Source organism: Takifugu flavidus, unplaced genomic scaffold (genome assembly GCF_003711565.1).
Source record: "Takifugu flavidus isolate HTHZ2018 unplaced genomic scaffold, ASM371156v2 ctg314, whole genome shotgun sequence".
In the NCBI taxonomy this organism is placed as follows: Eukaryota; Metazoa; Chordata; class Actinopteri; order Tetraodontiformes; family Tetraodontidae; genus Takifugu; species Takifugu flavidus.
In genome coordinates this window covers 1-16,339 of record NW_026621948.1, presented here as the reverse complement: position 1 = coordinate 16,339, position 16,339 = coordinate 1, and the positions used below count along the sequence as shown (strand labels likewise).

The following is a 16,339-nucleotide window of genomic DNA, read 5'->3' as shown; positions in this document are numbered from 1 at the left end:
AGCCGGAATGCGGAACCAAGGGGGAAGGACGTAAATCCTCGGAACCGTGCAGTTCCGCTGACAGCGGGCAGGAGTGACAGGAAGGGTCTTACAGGAGAGGAGGCTGACGATGTAGCGGAGCAGACTGGGGACGAGCAGCAGCGAAGTCGGGGCCAGGCGGAGAAGTCAAAACCAGGTGAGCAGACAGGAACCAGAAACGCTGAGGCAGAAGTCGTAGTCAGGGGCAGAAAGCAGGTAGGTTGTCCAGGGAACAGGCAAGGCAGGCAGAACGGAGACAGGCAGGGTCGGTAACGGGTAATCCAGCAGGGAAATAACGCTGGAAAGTCTCGCATCAAAGCAGAAGAACAATCTGGCAAAGAGTGAGAGTGCAGGGGAGGCTGATAGCAGGGCTGATTGGGAATGAGCTGCAGCTGTGCTGCAGGTGAGTGGAGCAGAGGCAGGGGGACAGGAGGGAACTGGGGAAATGGAGCTGTGATAAACGGTGATCTATATGTACCTACATGTAGCTATAGCGTCATTGGCCTCCACTCCAGCCACTCCACTCCAGCTGATATTCCATTCTTGACATCTTTAAATTTACAGTATTGATGGGAGTTTTATTTGGTCATTTTGCTTCTTTTTATTTACTATTTCCCACATTTATTATTTGTTTTTATTAGATTGCAATAAATCCTATAACATTGAACAGATTGACTAAAGTCAAATGACCTGCGGTTCCCACCGATAGCCGTCATTCTGATGGGTTTTTGCTGGCTGCAGCTGAAATATTCCAATGCTCCATGTCACAGATACAGTAAATACTAAACCCTAAAGATTCTGAAGGCATGATGTAAAATAGTAACGTATAATACAGACATTTGAAGAGACAATTAAGAGAATGTTTTCATGCTTCTAAGAGTGGCCGAGGAGCCATTTAGAACTTTATAAAGATGCATTGTGTGATACCAGGAACTAATTTAACTTCAAGGCAAAGCTGCTTCTGCTTTGTCGACCATCGACTGATCTCCTGAAAGTCCACCACCGCTTTTTAAAAACTGAATTCTTCATCTATGGAGGGAGTAGACGGCAGATGTTTCCACAGATGCTCTTCACCAGTGGTCAGTGAGTGATGCAGCAGATGAGCGGGAGTTGACTGGCTTCAACCAGCTACTGAATCAATGTCTCCAGCCCATAGTGTGGATTCTCTACGAGAGCAGACAGCAGCTTCAGCTCTGAATCCTGCAGCTGGTTCTCACTCAGGTCCAGAACCCTCAGATGGGAGGGATTGGACCTCAGCGCCGAGGCCAGAGAGTCACAGCTGATCTCTGATAAGCTGCAGACACTTAATCTAAATAAAGAAGGGAAACTTTTATAAGGTTATAAGTGAAACCAGTATTAATCTGAAAGGTTAATCAAAGGCATGATCTGTAAATATTTAATTTAGTTACAGGTTAAAAAAATAATAGTAATATGTAATTACCACAATTCCAACCTCTCAGGTTTGCACTGTTCCAAAGGAGAATATATATTGTTCTGGCCCTCACTCTTCCCAGGTTCTCCCCACCTCTTTCCCTCCCATCTCATCATGGAGATCCATCTCACCTGTGGCTCATCTTTAAAGGCACAACGGCTGTTTCCGACTCCACACCCTCGTTCCCTGTTCACTACTCACTACATGGGGGACATGGATTGAGTGAACTACGTAGCTCACTCAATTTAAAGTTAGTATTCAGACAACGGCGTCATTTACGGCGCACGTAAAGTGACGTCATGGTGTCGCATAATAATTACGAACCGGTCGCCGGGAAAAGTGGCCAGATCCATTTAATTATTTTAGCCCATCAGAAATACATTCAGCGGCCATTTTATGAAAATGCAATATTTTACCCTATAATTAACTTTATATAATAAAATGAAATATTAATGTCAATAATAATACAATAATAATTACTTATTACCTAAAATAACTCATGTCCCTTGACATTTTCAAGCCAAGACGTGATGGAACATTCTCAAGTCATATTCCGCTGTAGTGAAAACATTTAATAAAGCAATTTTTCCATCAAAAAATGGATCAAAGCTACTTTTCATCTTTGTAAATATTCTTTTACTGAGATTCTGTCGCCTGGTGAGGAACAGATGATTCTGAAGAACAATTTTAAGTGAGGGGGGGATCAGTGAAGATTGATTGATTTTTTTTTTACACATTTATGTTGTAATATTTTAAGATGTTCATATTGGACCCCTACTGAAAAAAAATTCTTATTTCCAAAAATTTCATATATCAAACCGCACAGTAGAAATTACGTTAAAAAATGTATCCCATCAGCCTTTACGGCTGGGGGCTAGGGTGGATACATTTTCCGAGTTAGGGTGCTCGCTTGTACTTTTCGCAGTGCATTGTGGGATACATTGAGTGCACTACATAGGGTACAGCGATGCTCACTAACAATTCGGACACTATTTCAAAATGGCGTCCACACTATTGAGTGCACTATGTAGGGTATAGGGGGTGGTTTCAGAAACAGCCAACCTGTCTTAGATGACTTCCTGTCCCCCTCACCATCTCCCTCCCCGTTGGCTGGTGTCTACCAGGCACCCTCACGTAGTTTTGTCTAATTTTGGTTACCATCTGTCGGCTTTTTCATTGTCCTTAAATCAATTTATCATGAATAAGTGGTCACCGTGTGGCCCTCCCTCCTGAAGGAACTGGGCACAACACACACACTCAGAAAGTGTGAGGACCCTCGGATGGAATAATGGACATTTTTGAGAATGGTGTTTACCTCAGAGTTTCCAGTCGGCAGTTTGGAAAGTGGAGAAAACCACAGAGCAGCTTCACTCCTGGATCCTTCAGCTGGTTCTCACTCAGGTCCAGTTCTCTGAGATGGGAGGGATTGGACCTCAGCGCCGAGACCAGAGAGTCACAGCTGATCTCTGATAACCTGCACTGAATCAATCTGAAAAATGCAGGATGAGGTTATACGGTGCAGGTCTGCATGTTATCTGCGTCAGTACTAAACCTACGTTAGTTCTTAGTTGGGTCAGACCTGAATTCACGATATTACAAGGAATTTTTTTAATGTTGTGCATCACAGCAGTGTTGAGAACAGCCTCACTTCACCATCTTAGCAGCTGGTATATAGGTAGAAAAATGAAGACTGACCTGAGCCTCTCCAGTTTACAGTTTGGACTCTCCAGTCCAGAACAGAGCCGCTTCACTCCTGAATCCCGCAACGTGTTGTAGCTCAGGTTCAGAACCCTCAGATGGGAGAGGTTGGACTTCAGAGCTGAGGCCACAGAATCACAGCTGGTCTCTGATAACCTGCAGCCACTTAGTCTAAAATAACAATTATTTTGAGAGAAGACAAATAAAAATCAACATGTACCAGAGCAAAACACAGCTTACAAGCAACAAACCTCTCGTCCTGCACCGGCTTATCTGCCGTATGTTCGTATTTTGGGTTCTTTCAGGGCGGTTGGACAAGATCTACACCGTATGTAAAGTGTGTGTAGGTCAAAATTCCTTCCAAGTTTGTGAAACCACATTTCTCAATAGCACTCAACTCTTGTCAGGAGTTGGGACAAAGCGACCCACTCCTGATAGCTTGTGGGCGATGCTGCAGCGACCCTGCAATCCCTACACTCAGGAGCATCAATTCCCCTCAGGTCATCAACAAGGACCTCAGGAAAAGGGGCAGCTGCCACCTACTAGAGACAAGCACACTGAGCTGAGATTCAAAGCCCTCTCCTCCCAAGAGAAGAGCTTGTTTGTTGGAGGCTCTTCTGGGCGATACCTGGTGCCACAGCTCCAGCTCAGCCCGTCTCTGGAGCTGAGGTGGAGCTTAGCAAGTTTCATGGTTCTCCACCACTTCCTCTCGCTGAGGACCTTCTCAGCTGGTGGTTTCTGCTCCACCTTCCAAGTTGAGCAAGTGATACTTCTGCATTCCTGCCACCAGTGTCTCTGCAGAAAGAGTCTTCTCTACTGTTTTATATTATATTGTATAAAATTAGGATTTTTGGTTGATGTCTTAGATGTTGTTGACTAATTGCAGGTTTTTCTTTAATAACATAGAAAGATTCGATTAGAAGAGAAAATGTATTATTTTATGAACTACTTCCACTACTATTATATACACATACTTCCATATTGTCTTAGATTGCAAGCTGCATTTATTGCATCGTTCATAGAAAGTCATATTTGTGAGGAGAAAAACTCAAACAAGGTCATTTTCTTTAATGACCATTACAAAAGGAGGCGATGAACAAACAGATTTATCTAAATATTTGTGAAAACTTATGCATGGAAACATTTTTAAAATGGTTGCATTGTGTAGAATCGGTGTAGAATCAACTTGTTGACTTCTGATTTGGACTCCAATGGAAGTGAGGTGCAACAATTGTGGATGCTGAAAGCTTCAGATCTTCATGAAGGTTTCTGTGGTTGGACTGACCTGCTGCCCCTTTAAGAGGGAGGCAGGTTTGGGCTTCTGGCTGGAATGAAGCCACCTAAGATGAGAATGACTGCAGGCTTTCGGTACCAAGGTTTAACAGGGTGCTCACTTCACACTTGGGCTTTTCTCTTTTTGGGATGGATTTTCTCAGTAGAGAAGGGGCATGGCACACTGCAGCAGCTTTCTTTTTGGGTTTTCTAGTTTTCCTTCTGATCTTTAAAAGACAGGAAGAACCATTTTTGATTGGTCTGAATGTTTGGGCGGTTTTGTGGCCAGCCTAAAATAAAACAAGACAAATCTACAACTGATACTTCCTTTCTAGTCATTGATGACCATCCTCACATGGGACAGATTTCCACAACCAATTTAATACTGCAAATCTGTCCTGTGTGGTCTTTTTTCTGAGAACTGTAACACTACGTTTATAACAAAGATCAAACATGTAAACATTTATTGTCTAACTAGTTACACCTGGGAAAGTACTGGATCATCTCTGACTGACCTGAGAGTCTCCAGCTTACAGAGAGGATCCTGGAGAAAACCACAGAGCAGCTTCACTCCTGGATCCTTCAGCTGGTTCCTTCTCAGGTCCAGTTCCCTCAGATGGGAGGGATTAGACCTCAGCGCCGAGGCCAGAGAGTCACAGCTGATCTCTGATAAATTGCAGCACCACAGCCTGGAAAAGGAATAAATGGGGCAAATAAAAACACATTTCTAAATATGAAAATGAAGAGAAAAGCAGAAAATGTAAAGAAATTTAGAAAAGACCAACAGAGGCCTCCTGACCTGAGCGTCTCCAGTCTGCAGTTTGGATGCATCATTGCAGAAGACAGTAACTTTACTCCGGCATCTGTCAGGCTTTGGTTCTCGCTTAAGCTCAGCTCCCGTAGATGAGAAGGGTTTGACGTCATTGCTGAGGCCACAACTTCCCAATGACTCTTTGAAAGAAAACTACCAGACAGTCTGTTGTGTATGAAACAAAAATAGTGAGTCAAACTTTGGGATTTCTAATCAACTTATCTGAGAATCTACCTAAACACAAATGTAGCTCATTTCCTGGAAAAGCTAAAATCAACACCGTAGAGCAACAGTTTGAACGACCATCAGATCTGAAATGCAACTGAATTATTCTTAACATTTGTCTTATTTTAGAACTGCTCATAATTACTCAATATTTAAAATGATTATAGCAAATGGTTTAAAGAAACGTGCATCTTTTTATCTGTCCATCGGCTCTTTGGATATTTTGCATTTCATACAATTTGTACGATCGTGCGTCAAGTCTTAATTCAGCGATCCGATCGATGACATCAGTGTCTCTGGTTGCATCGATTGCCCTCAGCTTCTGTTATATCTGCCTGTTTTCCTTCAAATCATTTTCACTGCACCTTTTTTTGCTAGTGATGAAGTTGCCACCTAACGGGTGTGGAAAGGGTCAAACAACTTTGTGGGTCACATAAAGGCTCCAAACGGAACCGCCACAAAGACCTAAAACACCCATTTAAACCAACGAGGCCGGCTGTTTTTACGTTGAACAAATGAAGCAAAATCGTCACGTGTTATTAGTTAAAATGTGTTTTTCTGTCGTTTGAATACGATGTATACAACAAACAAAAGTTATTTAATTACATGACAGTAATTTCATTATAGTTAGTTAACTTGTGGCTCCTATTATTCCTGCCTTATGTTGGTTTGTCTGGATTGAACTTTGAACTTATATCCAGCCAGTGTTGAACATTTCTGAATGAAGTGTTTTTTTTTTTTTAATTTATGGACCCTGAAATGGAAATAAAGAATTGAAGGAATGACCACTGGAGGGGGTATTGCTACCTGACATGATCGGTTGATTTAAACGCCGATGTCCGGCCCCAAAAATCTTTACTTACTCGGCCTTCCTGCAGTTCCTCACAGCTGGAATCAGGCGACGTCGTCCCTCCTCTGAGGTGTTGTACTGCTGCAGGTTCAGCTCATCCAGAACCTCCTCTGACATCTGCAGCAGGTAGGCCAGAGCTGAACAGTGGATCTCTGACAGTCTCCTCTCTGATTTCTTCTCTGACTTCAGGAACTCTTGGATCTCCAGATGGACTGACTGATCCTTCATCTCCATCAGACAGTGGAAGATGTTGATGCTTCTGTCTGGGGAGATTTCATCACTGTTCTCACCCTTCAGGTTGTTGAGGACCTTCTGGATGGTTTCTGGGTGGCTGTCCATCTGATCCAACAGTCCACCCAAGATCCTCTGGTTGGACTCCAGAGAGAGACCATGAAGGAAGCGAACAAACAAGTCCAGGTGGCCATTTTTACTTTCAAGAGATTTCATTAGTGCTCTCCTGAGGAAGTCATCAAGAGATGTGGCTGGATCGTAATTTGTATGCAACCCAACAAACTGTAAAAAGACATTTGGTTTCAAATATTTGGGAAAGACTCCATAATCCTTTTATTGATGGTGTAACAATGGAACATGTAGACGGCAGCCAAAAACTCCTGAATGCTCAGATGAACAAAGCAGTAGACTGATTTCTGGAAGATCACACTCTCTCTTTTGAAGATCTCTGTACAAACTCCTGAGTACACCGACACCTCGGAGACGTCCAGTCCACATTTCTCCAGGTCTTCTGAGTAGAACATGATGTTTCCTTTCTCCAGATGTCCAAACGCCAGCCGACCCAACTTCAGAAGGAGTTCTTTGTCAGCCTCAGTCAGTTCCTCTGGTCTCTGCTTTCCTCCATACTTCTGCTTCTTCCTCTTTATCTGAACCCTCAGGAAGTGTGAGTAGAGGTCAGTCAGGGTTTTGGGCAGCTCTCCTCTCTGGTCTCTGGTCATCATGTCCTCCAGAACTATAGCAGTGATCCAGCAGAAAACTGGGATCAGACACATGATGTGGAGGCTCCTGGAGGCCTTGATGTGTGAGATGATTCTCTTGGACAGATCTTCATCACTGAACCTCCTCCTGAAGTACTCCTCCTTCTGGGAGTCAGGGAAGCCTCGTACTTCTGTGATCCTGTCAACACACGATGGAGGAATCTGATAGGCTGCTGCAGGTCTGCAGGTGATCCAGATGAGAGCTGAGGGAAGCAGGTTCCCCTGGATGAGGTTCACCAGGAGCACGTCAACGGACGATACTTGTGTGACATCAGAAATGACCTGATGCTTGTTGAAATCCAGTGAAAATCTGCTTTCATCCAGGCCATCAAAGATGAACAGAAGTTTCCAGACAGTCAGATCTTCTGCTCTGATCTTCTGTAATGTTGGATGGAAAACATGAAGCAGTGAGAGAAGACTGTGCTGCTCATCTCTGATCAAGTTCAGCTCCCTGAATGAGAGCGGAAGCACCAGACTGATGTCTTGGTTCTCCAAACCTTCTGCCCAGTCCAGACTGAACTTCTGCACTGAGAAGGTTTTTCCAACGCCGGCGACACCGTTGGTCAGAACCACTCTGATGTGTCTCTGTTGCTCAGATAAGACTTTGAAGATGTCCTGGCACTTGATTGGGGTGTCCTGGATGTTCTTCTTGGAGGTTATCTCAAGCTGTCTCACCTCATGTTGTGTGTCCACCTCCTCACTTTGTCCCTCAGTGATGTAGAGCTCAGTGTAGATCTTGTTCAGCAGGGTTCCACTTCCTGCTTCATGAGTTCCTTCAGTCACATGTTCACATCTTCTCTTCAGACTGATCTTATGACCTTCTATCACCTCCTGCAGATCACTTCCTGAAAATAAGCAAACCAATGATTTCCATCTAGAATAAATCATCAACACAACTACAAATTCATGATGTCACAAATTAAATTTTATATTGAACAATTTTACTTTGTTTGGGCTTCATTTCAGCATCTCCAGATCTGCTTCCAGATTGTGAACAAGAGGACTCTCCTGGTGGAGCTGACTGGTCCCAGTTTGATAGGATGTGCTCCCCCCTCTCACTATGAACACATCTCTATTAGTCCTTTGATTTATAGGATGAAAAAACCTGATCAAGACTCAATATTGTTCTAGCATTTATGTCTGAATTCATCTTTAAAACATGATTCTTGTTTCTAATCAACAATATTCTCATTAAGTATGTAACTATATGACTGTCTGAGGTTTAAGTGTTAAACATCTCCAATAATAAACTCACAACCTGCTGCTGTTAATGTGACTAACAGCTGGCACACAAACACATCATCACGCTTTAGTTTTCTTACATTTGGTCTGAACTTCTGAAGGTTATTATTACATCTTTGGACCGGTCACTCTTCAGGGACACACAGCTGGGCACTGTGGACTCTGCTCTGTCCTCGTCCATCCTGAGGAAACATCAGAAATAGTGATGAGACTGTGATGAAGGTAAATAATCTGGAGAGGTTGGAGTTAAATAATCCCAATTCACTGCATTTTTACCAAACAGGAACATTTCTAATCCATTCTGAATAACAACTGAATCAATAAATCAATGATGTCTCTGTATAATTTTCATGTTTTCAGAGTTTAAGCTGCTTTTTTTAACTGTTCCCTGCAGTGAGAAAAGAACTGGCACCTTTTCCAGCCCCTCATCCTGCAGCACTGAATGTGCTCTAAAGTTCTTTCCAGAGCAAACGTCTCTGCACTTGCAGCAACATGTTGTAGTCATGGATCCGTGAGGAGAACCAGATACAGGAAACGCCCCCACTCTGCTCCCAAAAACCCAACTGGTGGCCAACGGTGGTCCGGCAACGACGGGGACGCTGGTCCATCGGGCCGACAACACTGGTTTTCCACAGGCCAACATGGTGAAAGGACTGTGCACCGTTTCATTTTAAAGAGCTGATGAATTTCATTTTTCACGATAGTAGAGGCTAATACCCACAAAATGATGTTTTGTATGGTTGTGAAATGTTCTAAGGCAGAGTTATGTGGTTCAGAAAACCTTACTTTGAAGGTGAGCCTTGAGGTCCAATACCGAAGTGTAAAGGTTTCTCCTTGGACATGTCGCTCTTCTTGGACACACAGCTGGACACTACGGACTTTGCTCTCTCTTCCTCTTCCATCACACATTCGCTCATTTTTAAATGTGAGTCTAAACGGTTAAGCAGGAACAGTCTGCTGACACAGAAAATAAGATTAAAGAACATGATTCTCAGTATGAAGACAAGCAGAGGTCTGTCCAATGACGTATTGTCGGCTCATTCACATCAAAATCTATTATATGATGTCACCCTGTACATCATACAGGCCACATATATATTGGAAAAAAGTTTTGGGACATCTTAAAAGTTTACATCATGTTAAATATAATAGTTGTGGAAAAACTGTTTCTCCTGGGTGTTTCAAAAGGTGCGGTGGCATCAGACGGACGCACACAAATACAAATTAAATCATTTTTTATCTGGTTATGGTTTACAAGAAAACCTAAATTCTTTCAAGATGTCAGTTCTCAACATTAAATTCAACAAATAAGATGAGAATGCATTCAAAACTAAACAGAAATAAGTCATCACATCATCAAAGTGGGTCAAATGCAGCATCATCTTCTGTCATCTCAGACAGGATTCCAAGAAGAGGATCTTCATTTTCAACAACGCACCTTGACATCTCATCATGGCTCGTCTGTCAGATTACAAGCAGCTTTTTTTGATCAGGCGCATCAAGTTTCTCACGAACACATGATGGTGCTGGAAAAAACATTTGTAGCCTGACCTAGAGGTCAAAACTGCATGGCGTGCACAGCTACTAGTTGCAGCTGGTGGTTGTGGCGGAGGAGATACCAAACATATCTAGCAAGCTTGTTTTGGAGCAGAGCTTGTCCACCACCTCTGACCCCACTCATCACAGAAGTCCCACCATATCCATGGCCAGGTGTGTTGGCAGCATTGGAGCCAGCCTCAGGAAAAAGGTGTGTCAATATCTCAGAAGTGATGCATCAAGTTGACACAACCCAACAGAAGTCAAGCAACCCAACATGCTTCTCTGGCATGGAATTGCTGACAAAGCCACTCATCACAGACCAATTTTCCACATTACACCTGCGCCTGGTGCCATCATTTTGGAGGCATTTTGATATTTTTCTTGACCTCTCCAAGATCCACGCGGAAATCTGACACTACATTGTCGAGCTTCGTCTTGGCTTATTTGCACACTAACAGTGACTGGAGGTTGTCAGGAGCATCAACCTGTGAATAGACGACACACAGCAATGTGCGTCCGAAATACGCGCACGCTCATTGCGAACACGCAGGTTATTAAGCCGCATCTCGCAGCGGAACATTGATTCGAGACGACAGCAGTGAAAGAACCAAATGCTACCTGAATATTAGAGGTTTTCCATCAGGGCGCGGTCAGTCAGGATGGAGCCCGAAGTCGAGAACTTTCCTTTCGCTTCTTCGTCCTCTACACGTCACGTGTTTGTGGTCTGACGCGTCATATTCAGCACAAGCGCCTCTCTTCAGAACAATCCACGTTTTAACTGAAATACTGGGAAACAACTGGAGTTCGTCTGACAGATGTTCGTTTTTGGGTGCGGAATCAAACTGTGTCCATTTTTTGATCTATAGGATCCCCTCTGGTTCAAAGTGTCCCTATAGGATATTGACAGTACTGACCTTTTGGGGGCTGCACACACCTCTTAATGGTGACGGCACCAACGGAGCTGATCCAGTTGTCATCAGCTGGCCAGTCTGACTCCAGCTCATTAGGGGAAATTTGCTTATCTGGAGGAGAAGCTTTCAAAACTTGACGGGCTGGGGGGAAAATGACTGTAATTTTGGAATCAGCGTGCCAATTTTATTTTTAATCAGATTCATTTAAAATAAAAACCTCAACAGGATATTTTCAAATTGTTCCCCAGTGTAACTTCACCTGAAATTGTGGACTCCAGAATATCACCATTAAATCCATTTAATCACTTAATAGCTGTGGAATTTGAGCCATGAGAAAAAATATCTCTCCATCATGATTTCCAGAATTTTTCATCAATATCTGAGATTCTTCGAAAGCTTCACTGGTGTTGGGTTTTTATTGCTTCTGCTTCATTTTCAGGCGCAGTTCTTTTATTTCAAATCAAATCAAATCATCTTTATTTGTAATGTCTGTTGTAGTCAAACTTGGTGCTATGCAGAATCCCAGGGCCTGATCCCTAACAATCAACAGGAAAATCTCCCCTTTAACAGGAAGAAACCTTGCAGGACCAGGCTCATATGGGGGGGGACCTCTGCTGATGGGGGGGGGGGGGGGGGGGGGGGTGGGGGGAGGAGGAGAAGGGGGAGGACAGGTAGAGGAGAGACAAGGCAGACATCATTCAGTTCATTTTAAAACGCACTACATTATATATTTTGAATAGCTGGTGCTGGTAATCGGAAGGATAAAACTATTCTGTAAAAATGTATATTTAGCTTAGTGAAATTGTGTTGTATAGGTCAAATAAGAAAACAAGATCAACTGCTGAACAGTGGAATTTATTTTTAACATGTTAATCTCCACAAAGAAAGAAAAACAACAAACAACAAGTTTATAGTGGTCCAGTAATGCGCTATAGTCATACACCAGTACAGTTAACAATAACTCATGTTTTCCACCTGCTTTTCCATCTTCAGTGGGAATAATCCAGGGCGTTCTGGGCTTGAACAAAGGTATTAAAAGCTGGCTGAATGTCTGAGGTGACTGAAGGACAGCTGAGAGGTGGTCATCAGTGATGGATCACCTGTGTTTGGATCTGTTGGACTTCATCACTGAGAATGTCCATTCACATACATACGTAGTTAGACCCAAAGAGGACGAGAATCTTCTGAGCAGGTGTGGAACGTTCTCCTCTTTGAGGGAGGAGTAAAAGTCCAGCATTCATTATTTACATCATTATCGATTTAATATATCAGCACCAGCGTTCACAGAACGTAACTGAACATTTGTAAAATATGACACCAAATACACAAACAATGTTGGTCATTGAAACACATCAAAAGGATCCTTTTCCCACAAACTCTCATGTTTTTACAGTGTTAATCCTGAATGTGATCTGAAGTTACAGACCTTCTTTAGCTAACGTAACTGATCAGCCTTTATCATCAGCAGCTTCCCCAATAAACCAGCTGCTTATAAAGAGACTAAAACTGACCCGTCCACTCTTTCATTCCTCAGTAGAACTTCTGGAGACCTCCCTCAGGTGTCCAAGTCACTGAACATCAAGTATCAGGATCTGGCTTCCCTGTACGACATGATGGAAAGCCTCAAACCTTCTGAAGCTGGACCTGTGTGCTGATTCTCCAGGTCCTTTTGATGGTTGAGGTCAGTTTTCATGGACTGTGATTGTCTGATGGCGCCGTTTTAAGCCTTTAAACATCATTTTTCAGTGGAGAAGCAACAGTCGTCTCCTGGTGTCCCTTTGACCTGAAGCCTCCAGACATCGTGTTGGGGTTGGGATCATGTTGCTGAGTTGATCATCTGCTCCAGTGACGTGCGGTGAGGTTCATGGCTGGTGAGGCTCTGACTCCTCAAGAGTCAGATTTACGATTTAAGAACTGAAAAAAGCATCTTATTTCACCATTTTTCCAACAGCATACAACTCCTGATAATGCTTCATATCCCATCAGCATTCCTCTTTCAATTACACTCACAAACCAACACAAACATATACACAGGACCATATTTGTCCTATAAAGAACTTTTCTTTATAGCTATGGATAGAGCACCATCTTGTGTTTTAAGAAATTCATTTATACTGTAAACAAATTAAAATGCAGAGATGTGTGCAGCACAAATTTAATTTTGACCAACAGTAAAAATTTCTGTTATTTTTCAAACTTGAAATTCTGATGCTTCAATAAATTTTAATAAAGTTTGCCTATTCAAGCACCAGCGAGAAAGCACCTGCCAGCCTGCGTGCGCCCCCTTGAGGTGAGGCCGAGTACTGTGTTGGGAAATATCGCGAATTGCATTTTATGTTATTGCTATTTTAATAAAAGTAGAGTAGTTTCGTAGGTAATACGAGAAGGATTCAAATGTGGGAAAGTGGAGTGTGGGAACGGATCTGTATGTGAGCGTGTTAGTAAGAAGGAGGACCAAACAATAATGTGTGATATCTGCTTAGGTTAGGGCCCTCAGGCCTGTGCACCTGTGCGTAGGCTGAGAACCGCTCCAATATGGTCAAAACATGAGCAATGTGACTCGGCGAGCATGAACGTTCCCCTGCCTGTGTGAGAAATGTAGCTGATGCAGTCTGTGTAACGAAGATACGCCTCCTGCTGTGTAATCATGCCTGTTTTAATAAAAGAGACAACGCTGGGGAGGAGGAGGAGAGTCTCCGGGATGACGTGGCAGAGTTCGTGTCTGATCGGAGCGCCACTCCCCCCTGGCCAGGGGAAAAGTCTTCCAAGTCTGGTCTCAACTTGTGGTGAACTTTGTTCGTGCGCCTGTCTGAGTACACTTCTGAGGATTTCGACGACAACTGCCTGCCTCACCTGCTGACTTTCCTCTGCACTTTATTGGGCGGTCAGCAGGAATAGTTCTCTCACACGTGCATAAAAGACATTACACAGACTGCAGAAAGTCATGGTGTATAACCACCATTTCTGTAAAGTTCATATTAGCAATATGGCACACGTCATGCAACCCAGTTTGTATTGGATCGTGCAGTCAGACGTGAGGCCCAATTCGTCCCTGCATCACCCGGGTTTTCTGCCCTGGATTTGATCGGAAAAACAATTTTGACTTAATAAAATGGCAGAAATGTGTAGTCAGACTCCAAAGGCATTTTTAACACATATCAGTGGACAATATTAATCTTTATTTTTGTACACTTTCTTTTTTCCTTCTTAGTGCCTCCCCTCCCCACGTCACTGTGTTAATTATGTCCTACCTGGTCAAGAGTGAATTCAGTACCCGACACTCAACAGCTGACTGGACAGTTGTGCCGTCAGTACTAACGGCCCAGTCGGAGCAAAGAACTGGTCTGTGCTGCAATTTTAAGTAAATATTGACATTTTAAATTTCATACTCATGAACGTTCTACTTTGGAGAGAGTTTCTCTAATCCGAATAATTGGGAATTCATGCAATCTGATTGGCTTTTAGCGGAGGTACCGTAATTTCACGACCACATGGCGCACTTAAGTCTTAAATTTTCTTCAACCTGGACGGGGCCCCTGATACTGCGGTGGCCTTCAGAACTGAAGAAGCCTTCTGGATAGAAGGCGAAACGTCTTCAAAAGAGAATAAAAAACCGTCCAGTTGACACAGAAAACTACCCTGGATAACTATGGCCTGGATGATTGAGAATCTACACAGACAAAATCTGTAAATGCTTTTTGACTTTTCGACAAAATTGCTACATACATTGCTAAATACGCGCTAGCATGCATCTTTTAAGCTATCGTACTGGTATGTTTTACCATGCCCGCGCCCTATAATCCGGAGCGCCTGATGTATGTGTTAAATACAGAAATAGCACCCGTAACTGAGGCTGCACCTTTTAATACGGTGCGCCCTTTGGTCGCGAACATACGGTGTAGAGAACATAGGGCACGTTTGTGCGTGATATCACTCCGCGTCTGCGCAACGACAACAACCGCCTATCTTTAGTATTGCTGCGCCAACTGGTGGTCTTTTGGGTTGAGGATAACAGTGATCTATATGTACCTATATGTAGCTATAGCGTCATTGGGCTCCACTCCAGCCACTCCTGGTAGTTCCTCAAAAACACTGAGTTTTTAGTGGATGCACAATCTGTGGAAGCCAACATAGAAATTTCTGAAGAGCCAAAGTTCTTGCAACAAAATATAGTCCCCAATTAGGTTGTTTTGTTATCACACGACCCCGTCCCCATTATCTTAAGAGAATATAAAAGAATGAGTGGAGACAGAAGAGAGAATGGGACGTTTTTGGCGCGTGTCGCTCTTGATTTTGTGTTTATTTTTGCAGTAAACTTAAAGGAGGCCTTTTCACTTTATGTTTGATTCTATTTAAGCTGATATTCCATTCTTGACATCTTTAAATTTACAGTATTCATGGGAGTTTTATTGGTCATTTTGCTTCTTTTTATTTCCTATTTCCCACATTTATTATTTGTTTTTATTAGATTGCAATAAATCATATAACATTTAACAGATTGACTAAAGTCAAATGACCTGCGGTTCCCACCGATAGCCGTCATTCTGATGGGTTTTTGCTGGCTGCAGCTGAAATATTCCAATGCTCCATGTCACAGATACAGTAAATACTAAACCCTAAAGATTCTGAAGGTATTATGTAAAATAGTAACGTATAATACAGACATTTGAAGAGACAATTAAGAGAATGTTTTCATGCTTATAAGAGTGGCCGAGGAGCCATTTAGAACTTTATAAAGATGCATTGTGTGATACCAGTGTAACTGGTGGAACTCCGCGTTGTGTTTTAATGAGACTCTCGTGTCCAGGATTATCTTTTTATTCTGACAGCAACAAATAAAAATATGAATAAACAGTTAACAGCCCGCTTCCGTTCCTCTCCCACAAGAGTATATTGCAAAAGGGGCACAATACAACTAGTTACATACCTGACAGCAACAAATAAAAATACAAATAAACAGTTAACAGCCCACTTCCGTTCCTAGACACACACAAGGCAGGAAGACATACATTAGCGAAACTCGTCATGGCAAGTAAGCTAACGGTCGAAACTGCAAATCGTGTAGTACGTTGGTTATCCCTAAGTGACTCTACAGGGACAGCAGGGGAGAGGACAGTGGGCTCAGTGGGGGAATGCTGGGGGACACTGACATCAGGAAATCCACCTCCTGCCATCACATTCCAACACAGGCGGTAGGGTAGTTGCTGGACCCACGCTGATGTGCGATCAGAGCTACTGGAAGAAGTGGCGGACCCAGCCAAAGAGGGGCAAATTGATGCAGCATCCATGTCAGCAACTGACGCATTAGCTACATGCAGATCAGGCCCAGAAGCACACCAACCAACCAGAGAG

General features: G+C 43.1%; 1 protein-coding gene across 1 annotated transcript in view; it reads right to left on the bottom strand.

Annotated features, from left to right (window-relative positions):
- LOC130520242 (NACHT, LRR and PYD domains-containing protein 12-like) overlaps positions 1-10,688 on the bottom strand; it is a 40,511-nt gene extending 29,823 nt beyond the window's left edge. Inside the window, exons 1-8 of the mRNA XM_057023941.1 lie at positions 9,976-10,688; positions 9,324-9,491; positions 8,618-8,719; positions 8,241-8,353; positions 6,867-8,140; positions 6,320-6,816; positions 5,220-5,396; positions 4,936-5,109 (exon numbers count right to left, since the gene is read on the bottom strand). Coding sequence (XP_056879921.1) covers positions 4,936-5,109; positions 5,220-5,396; positions 6,320-6,816; positions 6,867-8,140; positions 8,241-8,353; positions 8,618-8,719; positions 9,324-9,491; positions 9,976-9,983 — 2,513 coding nt within the window. The 5' untranslated portion in view covers positions 9,984-10,688. The remainder of the gene's footprint in view (positions 1-4,935; positions 5,110-5,219; positions 5,397-6,319; positions 6,817-6,866; positions 8,141-8,240; positions 8,354-8,617; positions 8,720-9,323; positions 9,492-9,975) is intronic.
- Between the last annotated feature and the right edge of the window lie 5,651 nt (positions 10,689-16,339).